Source organism: Diabrotica virgifera, chromosome 7 (assembly GCF_917563875.1).
Source record: "Diabrotica virgifera virgifera chromosome 7, PGI_DIABVI_V3a".
NCBI classification, from domain to species: Eukaryota; Metazoa; Arthropoda; class Insecta; order Coleoptera; family Chrysomelidae; genus Diabrotica; species Diabrotica virgifera.
The window spans coordinates 90444746-90467418 of record NC_065449.1 but is presented as its reverse complement, the minus strand read 5'-3'; the positions used below and the strand labels follow the sequence as shown (position 1 = coordinate 90467418).

Below are 22673 nucleotides of genomic sequence, written 5' to 3'. Positions count from 1 at the left end.
CGAGCCCAAGCGGGGATTTTTGAAGTTACTCGAGCGCGTCAGATTATCATATGGGGAAAAACCTTGTACCCTGTAAATGTACCTCTACCATATAATGGCTCTCAATAAAGGGGACTTAAGAGGGGGCCGAAAAAAAATTTATCCTTAGAAAAACTCCAAATCGTCAGATTAAGATAAGGTAAGTTAAGTACATGCAAAACAGTGTATATTTCAAAAATCTGATGATTTGAGCGGGGCGTAAGGAAATGGGTGAGTCACAAAGTTTCACAAGAAAAAAAGCGAATATTTCGCGAAATAAACGACAGATCGAAAAACTAAAAAACATGTGCTGATTTTTTCAAAAATCTATCGAATGATACCAAACACGACTCTCCACGGAGAGGGGTGGGGGGTAAATTTAAAATTTTAAACACGAATCCCGCGATATTTTGCGAAATGAACATCTGATCGAAAAACTGAAAAAAAAACACTTATTCAATACTTTTCAGAAATCTATCAAATAGCACTAAACACGGCCCCCACGGAGGTGGGTGGGGGTTAACTTTAAAATTTTAAATGGGAGCAACCATTTTTTATTGTAGATTTGGATTCCTTTCGTAAAAATAAGTAACCTTTGTTTGAGACAATTTTTAAATTATGGATAGATGGCGCTATAACCAAAAAAAATGATTGTTGGAAATGGAAAATTAAATTATAGATTGGAAAGTCCCCACTAAAATGAAAAACTTTACTTAACTTTTTCTGGTTTAGGACCTACTCTTCACAACCAGTAGGTAGCCAAAGCGCTCGAGTGACTGCACATTTAGCATACTTTCCTCCCCTAATATAATACATTGTGAAACAAAAAGAGATGAAACTATTAGAGGTGGAAATTATCGACATAAACGTATAAATTAAGACTGAGAGCCTCATTTAAAAACTACGTTGAACATTCGTATTTACTGTTAATAGATAGATGGATAACCAGGCGGTATCTGATCTAAAACACCCTCATTTCACTATGTGCTATGTGAATAGTTCACAAAGTGAAATACATTTTTTCTAACAATTTGTAACAAAAATAAAAAAAAATATTTTTCTCGTTTCGTTACTGTATCTCGACGGCTATGACTTTTAGAAAAATTTTGTAAAGATATAGAAGTTTTGTATTTAAATTTCTTACAAGATACAATTGATTGAAAATGAAAAAGTAGATATTATTATTGTAAAACTACCAATAATCATTAAATATGGGACGATCAATGTTTTTTCAATAGTCATTCTCTTGAAAAAAAAGTTAATTTTAAAAATAAATTTTTTTCTAAAATTTTAGATTGTAAAATTATTTTGCAAATACTACTTGATTGATTGTGTTAAAATTTTGTGTCGTGTTTTTTTTTATATTCCAAAGATTTTCTCGGTAAATTTCCAAGGTGTTTTCTATGTGGCTTTCAAATATTTGAAAAAGATTATTGAAAAACATTGATTTTTAACCATTTTTTTTATTAATTTTTCAATAATAATTAAGGAAACATTGCGAAGTTTTTTGTCGTCGCCAAATTTTTCTAAAATACACAGCTTCGATATAGCAACGAAAATGAAAAAATAAATTGAATTTTTCTTGATATCTTTAGACACAGTGTAATAAAAAATTTAAGCCACCTTTTTGAAGTGCGCGAATATTTAAATTATCATTGTTAATAATATTTCGAAGTGATTAAATAATAAATAATTACACTTTCATAAAAAAGAACTTTTTTATAATAAAACACGTTTAAGGCACGCATGGGACAGTTTGCAGAAAGAGCGAAGCGAGTTCTGCAATTCACATGAGTGCCTTAAAAATGTACTTTTTAACACGCATATCATACAATATTTTTTCTACAAACGTAATTACAGGACAATATCTACAAAAACTTTTACTTGAACTTGACTGACATTCCATTTTTATATTTTTTTTTTTGACATTACATCAAAATTGCCTATACGGTCAATACGAACTGCAGTGCCATAAAAATTTTAAAGCACAAGCACAGTATATAGAGGTTCCACAGTAAAATCACTCCTCTGTCGGCGCTTTGATCTCAAGAAGTAATACCGGCAGTACGCAATTGGTAATTCACCAGTGGTGGATGCGGGTTTTCCCTGTTAAAAGCCGTACGTTTCTATGGGACTTGCAATGCGAGAGTGGGGCAAAAGCGACTGCCAACATTGCGCGGTCGCCATGCGCGACTACAGACTTTACTTCCAATTTTTCGCAGAGTGGTTCTACTGTCCCTCTTTATACTGTGGCACAAGTGTCTTAAAGTAGCATTTCTAACGCTCGTATTGAGTGCTAATAATTGCATTTTTAACATGGTTGTAGAAAAAATAATTTAACGATAAACGATTTAACGATAAAATGCTTAAAATTCCATAAATTACACTCTAATAAAAAAGTACTTTTTATAATATCACGGTACACAACATGTTTGGAAAGGATAATTAACTTATTAAATATGAATTTTAAGTAGGTGTATTAACTGTTATTTATAATTATGATTCCAAAAATTACACTAGTATAAAATAGTATTTTTTATACTAGTATAAAATAGTATTTTTTATACTAGCACAGTTGTTTAAAATGGTATATATATATATATAATATATATATATATATATAATTTTAAGTATATAAACTTTTTGTTATTTATTAAAAAAATTTAAAAAAGATACGCAACAGCCGGGTTCCAACTGGGGACCTCTCGATCTGCAGTCTAATGCTACTAAGGCACCATCAATTTGTAGATATCGATCTATTAACGTACTTTAAAATATCACTGCATTAGTCACATTTTTAAAATAGTTTGAAATTAAAAAAAAATCGATTTTTCCATACAGTGTGATTGGTCAGTGGGGTAAAGCTTTGTATATAAGTTATAAGTAATATATTGTAATAAAAGGTAATAACAAAAATTGTAGCCAACTTTGATTACAGATTGATAATCAGTATTGTAAGTTTTAGACAAATATTCAGTCATGGCTTACCTACAATTTGGAAAGATTTAGACCCGTAATTATTAATAAGTTTGCTCTGAAAAATGAAAATATCTCGAAAACTAATAAATTTACAAATAGGGAATGTTATACAAAAATTATAGTATGGTAATGGTACTTTTCGATAATGATATAAAATACAGGGTGTTCTATTTAAAATTACTGAGAAAATAATGTACTTGCGTTTTGACTCGCCAATATAACACTCACACTGACTCACCTGTATCCAATATAAAGAAAATTAGCAAAACAATTATTTACGAAAATTTTGACAATCAATAAAAAAATATAACGTCAATAAACCATTGACCTTGTGCTTGCTTTTATTTATACAGGTAGTTAAACTTGTTACGATTTTCAAATAAAATTGGTTATAACCTTGTAAATACCCCGTATAACATACCAAATGTTTATATTTTTGTAATCGAAAAATTACGAAGATTTCGAATATAAAATAAAATGCAGGGTGTTCCATTCAAAAAAAAAAAACAAAAGTTTAGTCTGCCACTATGTTATCGAACACCCTGTAACATTCTAACTAATTTTGTAAGTGAAGCTCAAAGTTCGCTACAATTTTTGTTATTAAGTTTTATCGCTATATATTACTATAACGGATCTACGGAGCTTCACCCCACTAATTAATCACCCTGTATAATAGCAGCTAAATATTGCATTGTTAGCTAGTTCTAAGCTATCCTGAAAATGTCAGGTGTCTAGGTAGCCCAGAACTATTTTTAAAATGGATTACAAAATTTGGAGTCCGTGACACCAACCAAGCCAAGTATATAAAAAGGTTTTAAAAAAAAATGAATTAATTTACGATTTACCCAACCCAAAACAGATACCGCCGGGTCTATAATTGAGAATTAGTTGACTTTGTAAAAGATTTTTATAATTGCCGTGACAGTTCAATTTATGCAATACGCCTTTATGTGAATTAAGTAATTATTTAAATAACATTAGATGTTAGTTGGATGTATTGTATTGACACAGGGTGTCCAGAAACTCTACCGACACATGAAGACAGAAGATTCCTTAAATAGTTTTAAGAAAATTTAACCCAATTCAGCTAGTCCGAAAATGCTTCCTAAGGGAGCTACATAGAGCTCTTTTAAGATGGCGTCCTGTAATTAGTTTTTCTTAAATACCCCCAGAACGCTTCTATCTATAAAAACGAAAATTGGTACGCTTATTTATCTTCCAGAGATATATCGATTTCATCTATTGCGAATTTCTAGTACCGGTCATAGGCGTCCGTCTTGGGTAGGGCAACGGCTATTTTATCGCATATCTGTTTTCTCTTTAGCTTTTAAGCATTTTTGACTCTGGATTATTAAATTGTAAGGTATTGTTATACTAAAAGTTGCTCTTGATTTTAGTCGGTAGGACAAACCGTTTTCTAGAACAATCGATTTAAAAAAAATTTCGTATTTTGAATTTGAAAAAAATTGAAAAAAATTTTCAAACAAAAACGGTGTATTTTACCAACTTAAAGTAATGGTAACTTTCAGTACTAGAATACCTCATAATTTAATAATGTAGTTTCAAAAGTGCTTAAAATTTAAAGACAAAAACTTTATGCTATGAAATAACCACTTACCTAACCAAAACGGGCGCATATGACTCCTACTAGAAATTCGCCATTAATGAAATTAATTCACCTCTGGAATATTAATAAATGTACCAGTTTTCGTTTTTCTAAATAGTTTTTTTTTAATTTTTTTTTAATTCAAAAATCGAAAAATGTTTAAATCGATTTTTCTAGAAAACGGTGTATCCTATTGACTTAAAGCAAGAGTATATTTTGGTATAAGAATATCTCACAATTAATAATCCAGAGTCAAAAATGCTTACAAATTAAAGACAAAAAAGTTATGCGATAAAATATCCGTTGCCTTACCCAAAACGGACTCTATGACCGGTACGCGTTCTGGGAGTATTTAAGAAAAACTAATTACAAGACGCCATCTTCAAAGACTTACAAGAGCCTTAGGAAACATTTTCGGACTAGGTGAATTGGGTTAAATTGTCTTAAAATTATCTAAGGAATCTCCTGTCTTCGTTTGTCGGTAGAGTTTCTGGACAACCTGTATATAGAAGATATGAAAGGCCAAAGCGTGTTATCAAGAAATACATAAAATAAATAGTAAAGCAAAAAACTTAACAAAAAAATTTTAATACTGAATCCTGAAAAGACAAATGGTGTCCGATACAAAATTAATATTGCTATGCTATGAACCACTTAACTCTGTGAAAATAAAGCCATAAGAAAAAAACCAATGATACAAAATTCATTAGGATCGAAATATTAAATACACATCTTTTGGTTAACCAAGAGCCAATCGAAAGGGACACACATACATCAGGGTTATTTAGTCTGGTCAGGTAAGCCTTTCTTTAGGAGTCACGATTTACCATTTGGAACCAAAATCTCTAATATCAGATGTATGGAGCTGCTTTTTTGAGCTACTGTATGGAGTAAAGGCTTGGGTACTTTCTGAAGCTTCAGAAATCAAATTGGAAGCAAATTATAATCACATTCAAAGAGCAAATTGGAATATCTGGGCCATATAATGAGAAGTGAAGTGAACAGATTCGCTTACTGTCGCTCATTCTTCAGGGTGTTTAAACAAAGAGGATCAGGAGAAAGGAAAAGTTAGAATAGCCATGTTATTCGCCAACATTTTTAAAGGATAGGTACCTTAAAAAGAAGAAGAACAATTGATAGAAACTTCTGTTTTATTTTATTATTTTTTTCATAACACTAGATTTGAACGCAAAACTTTTCCTAATAATTTGCTTTGTAACTTTCATAGAATAATGCTTTTTCTTTAAAAACAATATTTCGATGTATCTATTAATGATATATTTGGTAGACATTGTTTGCTTTTAATTTTTTGAGAAATTTGAAAAGATTAGTTTTATCACAATTATTATTATTTTACATATTTTTGACGTTTAACATTTTTTGTTAAATTTAATTATGAGAATATTGTAGTAGATGTCTTACCTTCTAATTGTTCAATATTTGTTACATCAGCTTTGAAGAATATTGCTTTGTCCTGGCCAAATTCAGATTGTATTTGAAGTACTGCTTTTTCGCCTAAACTGGCATTTAAATCTACTAATGCTACACCCTGCAAAAGCATTACTATTTTTAACTTTTTACATAATAAAAAATTAAAAGGGAGAATTCCAGTGGTTGGTTGTATACTATAGTTGAAACACACTTACAATGAAGTAAAAAACTTACAATAAATGTATGATTATAAAATGTTCAAAACGTTTTCGATCAAGTCGGGACATCATCAGTGAAACATCTTGTAGTACATAGTTGACACTAGCCACATGTTTGGTTATCAAAACCTTTAAATTACATGATAATTTTAATAAGATATAAAATTATGATGACACTAGGTCGATGTTGAAGCGTTCACTTTAACCGAACATACATGTACCTGCTCGAAAAATAGACAGTTCGTCCGATAAGTGATATAAACCAGAGCTGATTTTTGACATTCTTAATCGTTAAAATGGCAAGTACAAAACGTAAAGTTTATTTAGAATGTCAAGATGCGAGGACTTGAAAATAGTTTTTCACGCCTATTGATGATTGACCAAAATTGAACTCGACCTGATTGAATCGCCTGGACCCCCTGTCAAAATCAAGCTTTCCAAATCTAAAATCTTCTTCTTCTTATTCATCTTCTTTTTGTATAGACATGACACTGTCTGTTTTTTCAATGCGCCTCTAGTAAGTTGTCGTTCCATCGTTTTCGTGGTCTTCCCACTGATCGTCTTCCTATTGGGGAACCGTCTCTCGCTGTCATTCTGACTACTCTATTTGTTTTCATTCGGCTTATGTGGTCATTCCATTCTATTCTTCTGTTTCTTACCCAGTTATTAATGTTATCCACCTTGCATGTCCGTCGTATATCTGTACTTCTAAGTAGCTGTGTACCATAGAGTCTTACCATCGATTTTTCGAAGGGTTTTCATCTCCGCAGTTTCAAGCAATCTTTTTGTTCTCTCTGTGTCGGGTCGTGTTTGTGCCGCGTATGTCATTATTGGTCTGATGACTGTTTTGTAAATTCTGCCTTTCATTTTTTTTAGATATTTTTTTTGTCCATATTGTGTCATCCGGGCAACCTGCGGCTCTGTTTGCTCTATCCACTTGATCTTCCACTTCTTTTTCGAGCCTCCCGTAGCTAGATAGTATAATGCCTAGGTATTTAAACTCCATCACTTGTTCTATTATCTGACCTGCTAGCTCCAATTTACATCTTATTGATCTGCTGTTATAACCATGCATTTTGTCTTTTATGGGGAAATTAACATGTTAAATTTTCTGGCGGTTATGCTAAATTGGTGCAGCATACGTTGTAAATAATCTTCCCTTTGAGAGGTTAGTATTGCATCGTCTGCACAGCAAATTATTTTAAGTTGTTTTTGTCCCATTTGGTATCCCTTTTTTTACCCCCTCTGTGGCTCAGTGGTAAGAGCGCCTACCTTTGGATCGAAAGGTCCGAATGGTCGTCAGTTCGAATCACACCAGGGTCAGAGATTTTTCGTTTATTATAAATTGATAAATGAAAATAGTTTCTGTCCTTGTGGGATCGGTATTCACCGGAGGGACCGCAGACGTTCGGATACAATGAGCGTCTCTTTGCAAAGACAATGACGTTGAGTTTGCAAAGTAACAAGACACTTACTCAACACACACACTACACATTACTCCCCTGAGTTAGTGATAAGTTATATTCTCAAAAATCATTATGAAATTGACTGGCCAGTTGGTTGTGAAAACCATTGCCAATAAAACACAACACACATCGTATCCTTTTTTAGTTCTTATATTTTTTATTATTTCGTCCATGATCAGGTTAAACAATAAAGGACTTAAGGAATCCCCCTGTCTTATCCCATTGCCGGCTTTAATTGGGTCAGTTAGTTCATCTTCCACTTTTACTTTTATTGTGTTGTTCTGGTAGATATTTTCGATCGTTTTAATTATTCCTAGAGGTACCTCTCTTGCGTACAATAAATGGATAACGTCCTTTAATTTGACCCTATCAAATGATTTCTTAAGGTCCACGAAACATAAATAAGCCGGCTTGTTGTATTCCGACGATTTCTCCTGAAATTGCCTCATTATAAATATAGCGTCAGTGCATGACCTTCCCGACCTAAAACCTTGTTGTTTTTCTGCTAATGGTATAATTTTAGTCAATTTGTTTGTTATCACTTTGGTTGTTAATTTTAATGTTGTCTTTAATAAGTTAATTCCTCTGTAATTCTCCGGGTTCGATTTGCCTCTTTTTTTGAAGAGAGGTATTAGGATGCTTGATCTCCATTTTTGTGGTATTCTGTTTTGTTCTATTATTTTTTGTATTAGTTTTAATAGTGGTTTAGTCAGATCTTGTCCTCCGTAATTTAGGAGTTCGTTCGATATTCTGTTCTCCCCTCGAGATTTTCTATTTTTAATTTTCTTAATGCTTCCTTTACCTCTTCCTCTTCAATGTTGAAATCTAAAATCTTGAAATCTGCAAATCTAAAATCAAGATAATTGCTATATTTGCATCTTACTATATCTGGGGTTAGGTATTTTTATTATTAAGCTTCGCAAAAACAGCATAGAAACCGATTGACTGACCACCATTTATCGTCACCATTGGAATACCAAATTTTTGCAGTCGGATGAATTTCAATGAAACTTTTTGCATTCCATTCGTAAGACCCTATTTGTGAACAAAAATGATGATGATGAAATGAAAGTTGCATTATTGAACAAGGAAAATGCATTCTCCAAAATGCATTTCGAAGGGATGAGAAGTGATAAATTTGTAATTTGGAAATATTTTATGGAAAAATAAGTTCAATTTTGCTACACGGGAGTTTTTGAGCTCGCTGAATACAAATATTGAGTGCCTATGGAAAAACAATAATGATTTTGTGATAACGTTTTAAACTTTGATAATGAAGAAAATATTTTGAATTAAAATTAAGTGTGTACTACGCGACTTTCTTCTAGATCAGGGGTGGGCAAACTTTTTTTAGAAAGGGCCAAAAAATGTTTTTTGTCTATTACGGAGGGCCGCAATACAGTAGCGGATCCAGAATGTTTTTTTGGGGGGGGGTCATGGATCTTGAGGATGATTTAATTACTTTTATCCGATGCAAGGTCACTTAGTCTTACCACCCCTAGGATAAGTGGGTTTTCAATTATTTTTTGGATGAGCCTATTTTTTGTTTGACAGCTCTCGGTTTTTCTTTTTTTTAGAATTATTGAATTAATATTTATTTTCGTTTGGGGGGTCATGAACCCGTGATCCCCTCTCTGGATCTACCACTTTTTTTGAATTTTGTTTGAAACTATGGTAGAAATATTTTATTTTTAAATTAACTAAACATATTTAGTACAAAATTCAAAGAATATTAAAAAAATTCAAGACTTAATATTGAAAAATAAGCCAACTGTGGCAAATTTTTACAGACACCTCAAAAAAAAAAAGATTTTGCAGTAAACATCAGAACTCGTAATTGGATCATATGAAACAAGAAATTCAAAAATATTTTACTAGCATGAGTTTCTTGAGGTAACGCTACCGAGTTTTTTTGGTTTTAACGATTTTTGAGATTTTAATATCACCCAGAAGTCAAAATAACGAATTTTTTTTAAAAAGGTTAAAATCCACATAATTATTTTAAACAAAAAATAAGCCAAAAGCAAAAAATATCTCGACAGATTTACCTCACGAAATGTCTAAAGAAAATCTATAAAAAATTTCAGGTGAATCTGTCAAGTAGCTTTTGAGTTATAATGTCCACCGCTTTTGAGGCGGTGGACATTGTAAGTTTTGAGAGAGTTTTTGCGGAGTTTTGAGAAAAACACGTTTAAAGTTTTGACAAATTTTATTTTCTATTTCTTTTTTTGTATGTCAAATCGTAAAGTGATGCACATCGGAATATTTTTTGAATTGCAGAGTAACTTACAAAAGAGAAGGGAACCTTTCTCACTAGGCTCAAGCTGCTGCAAAGCGAGTCGAAGGTAGGGATATCAAACATGCGGTAATTTTACTTCGGTCTAACTGAAATTTTCAGAGCCTATTCCTGAAGTTATATAATTTCATTTAAAATAATAGAAATTTTCAAAATTTTTGAACCATACCTCTCCCCCCCTAAATAACATTCTCACTTATTTAAGCATGCTAATTCCCTCAAATATCTATGAACCTATTTCTTTTTTCACTAATATTGTTCTGAAGCTATTTCCTTGTGGCATCGTATTCAATTTACTATTTTATTTGGGAAAATGCCACAATTTGTTGGAAATTCAATTTATTTGACGTTTCGATTTCCCTTCAATTGATCTTGATTCCCTTCATTGTTTTTGTTTTCTTTGAAATAATTAAATAATAAAAAATATTTAATAAACATATTATTTATTATGTACAAACTTACAATAATATTTATTAAAATATGAAAAACGAATCTTAATGGCTTTTATAAAATTTTAGTGTAGTTTTATATCCTCGTTCATGATGTCGGGTGTAAACATTGTGGTACCAATTCAGGTCCTCAATATATTTTTATTTATGTTTATTATTCAAAATGTTTGTTCGCACAAAATGTCGAACTATAAATTTAGCTATGTACTTTCGAACATTTGGAAAGATTTGTAAAATGCAAAAATATTGCAAAAATATGCAAATTAAATTTAAAATTTCTAGTTGAACATAAACTGGTACAAAATCAATAATTTGAACTGAAAAATGATTTCTTAGAAGTGATGAGGAAAATGATATATCTTCAATATCTTTGAAACGATTTTCAAATTTTTTTGAATTGAACTAATTCTTTTTTATATGATCAATGAATAGTTTGAGTTTCATTTTAAAAGTTTCATTTTGAGTTTAAAACTTGTAAATTTATCAATTTTCTAGCCGTTTTTCATTTCTAAAAATAAAGCAGTCTCCTCCCCTAATTCACAGCATTTTTAAGAACATTTTCTAAACTTTTCTAAAATCTTCTTGATCTTAAACGAATAAAATTAACAATATTAGTTACAATTGAAATGACGTCGTCTACCTGCCAAACATTTCTGCTTAATACCTGTTCTGGAAATTGTTCGCATGAACGTAATCTTTAAGTTTTCTCAACTTTACAATACTTGCTCCTCTAAAATTTGGTGCTCCGTCAGTTGTTACACTTACTACGTGGTTACGGCTTAATTTTAAATTGTACAAACAGTTCCTGCTTACTTAAAAAATATCGTTTCTATTTGTTGAAATTTCATGGATTTCATTGAGGGAGCCGACAAGACTATGTGCCGGAAACCCAAATAATTGCCCGCGTTATGTTGAACATTTGCGGAAAAATCACCCGCTGCGAAAGTGTTAATTAATAGCTGTATTATTTATATCCATTTATTAATATTCGCAATAATTTTAAAAAATCTTTAAATGAAAATAATTTGCTTTTTCCACGGGCCGCAAAAAAGTGTATAAAGGGCCGCATGCGGCCCGCGGGCCGCACTTTGCCCACCCCTGATTCTAGATGTAGTAGGCGAACAAGGGGCTTGTTGTAACAGGGGTAAGTAGTAATACGGCTTTTTCATAGGTTATTTGAACGTTTTTAACTAATTTAGCTAGCTCAATCTTATTCTCTTATCGCCCTGCAAATGACACCGTCTCCTATAGTTGCAAATAGTAGTTTTGTGCACGAGCTTCAATTGGATGTGTTAATATAAAATTTGACACTCATAAAATTTTGGTTATCGCTATTGTTTTAGACGGAAGTGAAACTTTCGGTGTTCATTTCTTTTCTAAATTTAATTATTCTTTGATGTTGCTTAACAATTTTACGATTAGGAAGATATTTTTACAGTTATTTTAATAAATATACAAAAGTGTGCTACGGGGTATGTTGTAACAAAACATTGGGGCTTGTTGTAACATGTTGTAATATGGCTTCATATATTCGGAAGTGAGCTGAAATATATTTTAGAATAAGTCCCATGAAGATGCGAAAACTGGCTTACCAATGTGCCGTGAAACTCAGTGCTAAGCAACTTCCTTCTTATTGGTATCAAAATTATAGAGTTGGTCCAAATTGGGTTCAAAATGTTATGCGTAAAAATCTACAGTTATATTTAAGAACACCGAAAGCCACGTTATTAAGTCGAGCAACATCTTACAAAAGGAGCAACGTTCTTATTTTCTTCGAAATATACCAAAAAATTCAAATTATCGTACTGTTACAACCTGTCCCAAGAGATGTTACAACTAGCCCCAAGCGCGGGGTAAGTTCACTCAACGAAAAAGGTACGTAATATCAATAAAAATGTTAATTCAGACAACAAACGCAATACTTAAAATTTGTCCAATTCTGGGTTTTATTGGAACAACAAAACTATGTTCATCAATTCATTATTTTCGTTCCTTGAGCCAATGTATTACGTTTATTGAATGGATGAACATTCATTATGTATAGAGACTGGAAAATATGCACTAAAAAATGTCTAAAATATGCATGCAATATGCATTTTAAAACAAGCTGAATATGCACAATTAACATGCAAATATGCATTTATATATGCACTTATTTTTATATGAATAATTTTATGGTTTACGTTAAATACATAAATAAATAAAAAATAATAAAAATAAATAAATAGGTTTGAATTTAAACCAAATTGTATTATTATTTCTTAATATATTTTTTTAACTTCAGGTTTTGTGACAAATAAAACGGCAAAATATTTTATTTTGACCACAAGATAAATAAGAGTACAATAAAATAAATGTACATATTTTTATTGTTACAATATTGATTCATATTTTCTAAACTAATATTATAAAAAGAGTACAATAAAACAAATTTACATATTTTTATTGTTACAATAAATAATCATATATTGATTCATATTTTCTAAACTAATATTATGTCTTCTATCTGTTAATATTTGTTTATAGGCAGAAAAAGATCTCTCAACGTCACAAGATGTAATTGGGGCATATTTAAACTTTGCTATTAGAGACGGATCCATATTAATATTTTCATCGAAGTTTCCAAAATTGATTATATTATTTATTGAACGCAATAAAGTGAAACCCTCATTTTTGTTTAAAACGTCATCAAGTTTATCTTTAATTTTTACTCCAATTTCCCCATTCAGATTTGTTATTTTCTGTTTAACCGAATCAACAATAGACATACTATTGTGAAGACATAAATTTTGAGCCTCTAATTTTGTAATTGAACTTTCAATGATATCGAAATTCGATTTTATATACAACAATTGATTTTTAATAGACTTTTCTTTAAAAATATTTTGACAGTTATCAATAGCGGTACAAGTCGGATCAAAACTTGAAATAACGCTTTTGATGTCGTCGTAGTGTTCAGATAAAAATATAGCACTTTTAAGTCAAGTTCCCCATCTGGTTAATACTGGTTCTGGTGGTAAAGGAATATCGGGAAGCATCTCCCTATATACCTGTACACGTAGTGGTGCTTTCAGAAATACTTTTTTTACATTATTTATTAAGGTGTTTACATTGGGAAATTCAATTCTAACTTTCTCTGCAACTCTGTTTAGGCCGTGCGCCAAACATGTACAGTGAATTAAATTAGGGAAAAAGATTTTAAGATTGGATGCAGCTTTCATCATATATGAGGCGGCATCACTAAGCATTAATAATATTTTTTCAAATGGTACTTGATCAGGTAAAAAAAAATTTGTTAGGGATTCGTTAACAAATCTAGCTATTGTAGCATACTTTGTTTTTTCCAAACATTTTACACTAATTAAGTATGAGTTTTTAAAATCGCCAGAGTCGTTAAGAACTCCAACAATTAGATTCGCAATTTGTCGACCCTTTCTATCCGTTGTTTCGTCGACGGAAATCCAAAGATAATCGGCTTTTAACTGATTTTTAATACTCGTCATCACATCTTTGTAACATGCACTGACATATTTTTTCCGAAGAGTTGAAGAACTTGGTATTTGAGCTGGTTTATCTTTAATCTTGCAATAAGTTTTTAAAAAGTTTTGACACGATTTATGTTCTAACTTGTGCAGAGGGATATTGCAGTTCAAAAAAAAATGGCATAAATCCTTTGCAAAGGTTTCTTGCCCAACTGACGTATTCTGAATCTGCAAACTGTTCTGTAGAATCTGCTGGCGAGGTTTATTATCATTTTTTGATAGCTTAGTTTGGTGAAGTGAAGTTTTTATGTGTTGAACTACTTGGAATTTCTTTTGACATGGAATCTGGAATATAATGATAATGATGTTTTAGATGTTTTCGTAAATAGATACCTACATTAAAATGATCAAACTTTTTAAACCTCCCCCAATTTTTTTTTATTTCTCAAAGTGAAATTGAAATCGTCAAACAATAAAGTACAGTCAGTGTACCGTAGTATACAGGGTGGGCCACTCTCAACACCTCGCTCTGTATAAGCCAAACCGTTGCGAACTTTAAAAAACAGTTTTTGAAGAAATGGGACGGTTTGTCATTTTAGAATAGACAGACACATAGATGTGCAAAGAAGTTTGATAAGTTTAAAAATCTATTGAAGTGGAGAACTTACCTTTTTATCACAAATGGTGCAAAACATACTTTCACTGTCGATAACTTTTAGATGATTGTTACTTCCAATCCAACTTCTGAGAAGACTTGATTTTTCCCTTGCTACTTTAGGCATTTTCACAATAATAATAAAATGATTTTTTTACACAGTATAGTCAATAACTTGCAATCACAAAAGTTGAATAATCGGCGATTGATTTAAGACTAACCATTCATAAAATAAAATAATCTATCCTACCCTTAAAACAGTGTTGCCAACTCGACCAATATAGTATTTGCCAAACCTCACAAGAATGATGGAATGATCAGTTCAACAGTAGGTATTCCATTATCAACTAATAAAAAATCCCTATAGCAAGCATAACCCAGTACAGATAAATTATTTGTTTTAAAAAATGCTGAAACATGATCCTGTAGTTAATAGTAATCTCATGGTCCACAGACATAAGTACTAATATAAACATTATTGAAGGCGAAGGGATTTGCTGATGTAGGTGTGTATGTGTGAATGGTTAAACATTTTTTGTTAGGAATCAGATTTGACTCACTGATATCAGTTTCAAGTTCCTGTGAGAGAGTTCCTAAGTTGTTTTAGTAATTGTAAGGCCAACATAAAAATTTGTTCTGAATTAGAAGATTTTCGATTTTTACTAAATAATTTTTATATTATTTAATATGCTAGAAAATATGCTATATGCTAAACAAGAAATAAATAAGCTAAACAACACAAAAATATGCCAAATCTAGCATAAAATAAGCTAAATTGGCAACGCTGCCTTAAAATTTCGTTTTGGTTGGTTTTCCCAGAATAATTCATAGTTGGCCGACACCAGCAGAAAGTACAGGTAATATTTGTAATGTTATTCAAAATATAATCGGTATTTACTTAGGTAATTTGTAAATTCTGAGAAGTCTATAAATCTTAAATATCCGGATAATGATACCTGCAGCTATAAATAACGCCCATTATGTTTATGGGTACAACAACAAAGGAGCTTAACAGCAAAATATTTACTTTCACATTTTATTTTAATGGATGTTGATGTTACTAATATATACCTTATTTTTAAATGGGGTAGAGTAAATTCCCATCAAAATATGCATTTATATGCTCTTAAATCTCCAAATATGCAAGGCATATGCATTTATGAAAAACATGAGAAATATGCAGCATATATATGCATATGCATTTTGCATATAATCCAGTCTTTAATTATGTATACCATAATATCACTTTACTGGTATTACGAACTCTGTTTACTGAGTCAACGAACACTATTTATTGATATTACGAACTCTGTTCACTGAGTCAACGAACACTATTTATTAAAACAACAACGTCGTTAATTGACCAACGAAGACTATTCGTTGTGTCAATAACAGTGTTATTTCTCCTAACGTATTTCGTTTATTTCTACAATTATTTACGTTTATTGTTACAATTAATTCCGTTCATTGCCACAATAAATACGGTTTTTCTTACAAGCAATTCTATTCATTCTTATAGTCTGTTCGCTAAACTCAGACGCAACTTTCTAGATATTTTAGTCGGTAATTTTGCCAATTTTAGTAAAATTGCCAAAAAATAATTACTAAATAGTTAATAATCACTAAATAGTTAGTAATTTCGCCAATTTTTGCAAAATTGGCAAAAAACAAAAAAATTATCGACTAAAATATGTAGCCAGTTGCGTCTGAGTTTAGCGAACAGACTATACAATCAGTTTCGTTCATTCCTACTATGAACGTATTTTATATTAATAATTACTGAATGCAATAGCCCAATGTATGATATTAATTGATTAATAACAATTTTTTAAATCCACCTTTTTTGTCCTTAACCTAAAGGACTTTACACTGTGTGATTTTTCATATGATTTCACTTATACAGTGTACTGGAATAAGTGTTACACTCCCCCACCCCTTATTAACTTATTTATTTTTAGCACATAAGCAAAACGCTCGGACAGGTCGATTTTTAAAATAATCAAAATATATTATAACATCAATGTTTCCAACTTTACACGATCCCTCTTCAGGTGACAGGCGAGGCGTAACTTTGATTTTTTTAATGGGAAAGTACGTCATGTAACAGCTTATTAAAAAGCGTTTGAAATAGTGATTCCAAAAATGTATAACACTTTAATCCTTTTTGAGAGCGCAGGTGCAAAATTTCGATCGAATTCTTTTTAAACGCATTCATTTTTTTTGGAATTCTGAGAAAACTAATAAGTATTTTTTAAAAATTTAAACCCAGAATAAAATATTACATTATTACCGAGGGCAGAAAGTCCCTTAGAATAAACAAAAAGTTTCTGTTGAATGGTATGCCTATTTGAAATTAAAAATCATACTAAATTTGCTCTTTTTCACCCCTGTGACTTATTAAAATAATCATTATAGAGGTTCTCAGGGATTTCAGACCCTCGATAATACTGTTTTCTCAGGATTCGAAAAAAATGGATACATTTAAAAAGAATTCGACCGAAATTTCACGATAATAGACACACAAAAACTTCCTTCTACTACGGACTACACTTGAAAACGAAATGCAATTATTATTCGGCACTTCGGTAACACAGAGAAGCTAGGGGTATCACGATAAGGAAAAGTCGTTAACTTTCAAATGGTCCAGCAAAACATTTATTGTCTCAACAACTACGATTATTGTGACAATGAACACATTGATTGTGGGTATTAAATGAAGTAGTAGATTGATTAATGCATTCGTTGTCACAACAATCAATTTACATCTATTCAATAATCATATATTACTCTATATTAACAACATTTGTACATTGTTTTAATGAAATCTGTACGTTGTCACGATAAACCAAGGTAATTGCTTGTCATCTACGAAATCAAGAACGTGAGTTGCTGCCAGAATTAACAGTATTTATTAAATATACGAAACTAAGTTATTGGCTGAATAAATTGAGTGTTATTGATTAATGTACTCTAGTTATTCTCACAATTATTATTCAATAATTGTGACAATAACCAAATACATTCGTCAATGTCTAAAAGCTCGTTGAAACAACAAATTAAATTGTTGTGACAACGAAATGCTATTCAGTAATCACTGTTAATCAATATTACGAACTAATTTTTTTTGAGTGTTGTAAAAATGCACTTTTTTTGTTAAAATGCTAGTTGATTAAAAAATAACAGTCATTTTAACTTTTTTTCAGTTCAGTTTGATTCAGAAAGAGTTAAACTAGCGTTGAGTGTTTAATTAGTGATAATTGGGAAAATCGATGTCAAGATATATTTGATTTTATGAGAATTGTTACAACTAGCCCCCTCCTCCTCTACCTAGAGGGGTCTGCAACCTTTTCGGATGGTGGGCCATTTTCAAAATAATTTTTTTACGCGGGCCGCACATTCAAAAAATGTAACTTAAATAGTTCTTGTCTATCATATACGAATACGAATATATGTCAATATTATTAAATATAAACATATAAAAATTCATTTTATGCTATAATAACAATAAGGTCAGAGAACAAAAATTTTACTTCTTAAGGGAAGAAAAATAATCCCAATTACACATGTATAAATATGTAAATATACAAAATAAAGAGTCACTGTCACGCACGCATTTCGTTTCAGAAAGTTGCACTTTCCCGCACGGCGTGCAGGAAAGTAAAATATAATAAATATAATAAAGCTACTGATGACGCCTGAAAGGGTAGAAACAGGGCCTGTCTAGCTAGTGTGCAACCCTCTGAATCGAAAACAAGCAAAATCATCATTTTATTATTTTTATTTCCTATTACTCGGATTTGAGTACTGAAAGTTACTCTGCTGCCCGTTTTTCCTAGACGAATGAAAGCGAAATGTGATCGTTTCCCTTTCGTTTTCTATATTCGTCGTCTGCTGTCTTATTAATTGAAAAAGTCGCAGATTGAGGATGTACCAGTAAGAACTTTCAAACACGAAGGATCTCAGTTTTCTACCATTTTAATTTAATAAATTGGTGGATTCTGCATCTGAGATTCTTCAATTTTTTTTGAAAGTAAAATACCTTGTAATGTGGCATTATAATATCGTTCTATTAGAGGTAAAACTCACTAACTACAAAAATCAGAAAGTGTATTGGAATTTTTTAATGCAACTTTAAAGAATAAATAAAAACAAATACTTTTAGCCATGTTTCGTCACAGGAACTATGATATAATCAATATTAGATAAATTTTTGTACTTGAGTTTTTCCATGCGCACAATTATTGGATATTGATATCCTATTTAGAGGTAAAACTCACTAACTACTCCAATGTTTGTTCGCAAAAAATTTTGCATTGATTTTGCAAAATTTCTTAAATTGGAACATTTGTTTTCTGGTAAATTTAAATACAATACAATTAATAATTTTCCTTGCAATTCCTTTTTATATACATTTATATACATATACAAAGACTACAGAAAGAGATATATATGACCTGATAAAAAGAATATGGGAAGTAGAAAAAATGCCAGAAGAGTGGATCATAGCAAGAATATGCCCTATACATAAAAAAGGTGATAGAATGCTATGCGAAAACTACAGAGGCATCGCACTATTAGAAATAGTTTACAAAATCTTGGCACAAAGTATAAGAAAAAGGCTAAGTCATTATTCGGAAAAAATACTGGGGGAATACCAGGCAGGTTTTAGAAACAACAGATCAACGACTGACCAAATATTTGCCTTAAAAGAAATACAGACTACCTGTTACGAACATAAAACAGTACTATATGCTTTGTTCATAGACTTTAAGCAGGCTTACGACACAGTAAATAGACAGCAGATGTACCAACTGATGAAAGAATACCAAGTAAAATTGTTAGGATGATAAAGATGACGATGGAAAACACAACCAACGAAATAGCTTGGAAAGGGTATACATCCAAAAAGTTTGAAACCAAGGAAGGATTACGATAAGGAGACCCACTATCAACAATGGCATTCAATCTAACATTGGAAGGAATAATCAGGAAAAGCAGAATAAACATGCAAGAAACGATATTTAAAAACGGCCACCAATGCATAGCATTTGCAGATGATCTGACGCTATTAGCAACAAGCAAATAAGAACTACAAAAGTTAATGAAAAACATAATAACAGAAGCTAAAAAATTCGGACTTAAAATATATGAAGAAAAGACAAAGTATATGATAACGGGAGAGATAAAAAAAAGAGAATAACATCATAGTACAAATAGATGGAGAAAAAACCTACTCGTTCAAAAGAGCCAAAGAAATTATTTACCTGGGAGCCAAAATAGATGAAAATGGTCATGAAGAAGTGGAGATAAAGGCAAGAATAGCTAAAGAAATAAAAAATATGGAGCATTACGCACGTTATTGAAATCCAAATACGTATCAAGAAAAACAAAAATAAGAATTTATAAGACTGTTATCAGACCTACAATAACATACGCAAGTGAAACACGGGTGCTCAAAAAGTCAGAAACAGACCTATTAGAAAGATGGGAGAGAAAAATGCAAAGATGGAGGTGTGAAAATAGAAGGTCAGTGGAGAAGAAAAACCAATAAATAATTGGAAGAACTATATCAAGAGCCAACGATTACGACGACGATCAAAGCACAGAGAATACGATACTTGGGGCACATAGAGAGAATGGGAAGTAAACGAATGCCAAAAATGGTACTCTCACGAAGACCAATACAAAAGAGGAGGAAAGGCAGGCCAAGGAAAAGATGGAAGGACAGTGTATATGAAGACTTGAAGAAAAGTAACATTGCGAGATGGAAAGAACTAGCATTGGACAGAAGGAGATGGAGAGAGGTGGTGAAGGAGTGTATAAAAAGACTGAAGTGTATTTAAATAAAATTTACAAGTTTTATAAGTTATGTAAGTTATACTAAGTTATTTATTATATTATTTATGTAATCAGAAATGTAAACATTTTAGCCCTAGGCCTACAAGGCCTGTTGCGCTTAATAAATAAATAAATACAATTATTGGATATTGATATCCTATTTAGAGGTAAAACTCACTAACTACTCCAATGTTTGTTCGCAAAAAAATTTGCATTGATTTTGCAAAATTTCTTAAATTGGAACAGTTGTTTTCTGGTAAATTTAAATACAATGCAATTAATAATTTTCCTTGCAATTTCTTTTTATATACATTGTTAGATTCCTAATCAATTTACTCTAGTTGCAGATTATATGGCGCTTTTACAATATCAACTATTATAACATTTTTAAATATTGTTTTTAATACGTTCATTCCTTTTGCATAATCTTGAAGTCAATGTCGAAAATTTTCATCCAGTACTTTTAGTGACTCAATAAAAATATTCGAAAGACACTGTTTGTCGTTTTTGCTCCAAAATGATTGCAAAGTAGTAAAATGACAATAATTATTCTTTTGAAGTGCAGAAATAAACATTTTTTTTATGTTAAGTTGGAAACTTTTAATTTCTGTAAATAGCTCGTTGATTAACTTTTCTTTGCATTGTTGTTATACTTATTTAATTTATTGAGGTAAGTTTTAATGTCCATAAGAAAAGCTAACTCGCTTATTTATTGGAAATTCGATAATTCTGATATATTTTATTTCCCTTTTCTGTCAAAAATATTTCAATCTTGTGGATCAACTCGAAAAATCGTCTTAAAACTTTCCCACGGCTGAGCCATCTTATGTTGGGAAAATAAATGATATCTTCATATTCTGCGTCAATTTCATTTAAGAAATTCTGGAATGTTCGATGGTTCATACAGTTCATAGAGGTTTTGCGCAAAGTGCATGTTGATGGATAATACCTACAATGAAATTGTAAAGAAGACTGTGTAATATTTTAATTCTTTTAATTTTTTAGTAATCATGCCCACCAAACATTAATGTGATCCGTCATGTTCTTTGTGTCATCAGTTGTCACAGTTTTTAATTTTTTGCACTTGAAATAGTACACATTGAAAACATCTAATCGTTGTAGAAATAATATGTCTTTCATGCTTTCATTAGTGAAAAATACTGAAATTGAAAAAAAAAATTTCTTTTGATTTATTAAACAATAAACATGTTAGCTGATATATTTTGAATACGTCTATCTACTGTACGTGCAGAAAAACTAATATCTTCAATTTTTTAAATTTTTGCGGAAAAGTTTCTTTGCTTTTGGGAAATATTTCTATGCTCTAAAACATTTTTAGAAATAACCAAAATATAAAACACAAAAATAAGACGACTAATAAATTTTTCACAAATTTAAAGCTAAATTCAAGTATAAGTCAATAAAAATAAAAGTGAGGAAAAAAAACAAATTAGGGATTAGATCTGTTATATGTCTCTATACACAATATTGTAATCCGTTAAGTGAGAAATATTCAGAATGAAAATTTGTTTAAAACTAAAAATGGCTAAATAAAACTTACTCTTAGGTTATTCCGTAAGAGTGCCTTGCTTAATTCTAATCCAACTCCACCTGCCCCACCAGTAATTAGAGCCACTTTTCCTTTAATATCGAACATGTTTATCCGAAACTCTTACCGTTATAAACGGTTTCCTCATTTCCCCTAATCTTTTATATGTGTCAAGAAAATAATGTTATCTTAATTTGAAATAGTTGATCCATTCCAAAACAAACAATGACATACTTTTGTGAAGGTTAAATTCAAATAATCAAAATAGTTAAAAATAAATTAAATATATCTTTTAAAATTGCATTTGGTAAGCCCGATGTTTTCGTATCTGATTTGTTTTATTTGATGGGTATTTACATTGCTTTTTTAAGGCTATCGGTACATAATTCGCAAAAAATTTACGGCTATCCCTACTTTTTCTGTCTTAACACGGCAAATTACGTGTAGTAAAATTCTCTCTGGTATGGATTCCTACGTAAACATTACTACTTGACAATGTCATCATTAACTTTAAAGAGATGGCTTTTGAATGTTCTTGGATAACTGTTACTTGTATAATTGCAAATTATTAATTCAGTTAATAAATGGGATAATTTTTTCACTAATTATGTATTCAGTGATTGTAATAATTTATATAGTGTACAACAAAAACTAATACTCAATCGAGAAAAGAAGAAAAGTGTTAA

The 22673-nt window shown here is 31.0% G+C and overlaps 1 protein-coding gene across 2 annotated transcripts in view; it reads right to left on the bottom strand.

Annotated features, from left to right (window-relative positions):
* Window positions 1-22164, bottom strand: part of LOC114329512 (15-hydroxyprostaglandin dehydrogenase [NAD(+)]) — a 59113-nt gene extending 36949 nt beyond the window's left edge. For both annotated transcript variants that reach the window (XM_028278650.2, XM_028278651.2), the window contains exons 1-2: window positions 22000-22164; window positions 6026-6152 (exon numbers count right to left, since the gene is read on the bottom strand). In XM_028278650.2, coding sequence (XP_028134451.2) covers window positions 6026-6152; window positions 22000-22095 — 223 coding nt within the window. In that variant the 5' untranslated portion in view covers window positions 22096-22164. The remainder of the gene's footprint in view (window positions 1-6025; window positions 6153-21999) is intronic.
* Between the last annotated feature and the right edge of the window lie 509 nt (window positions 22165-22673).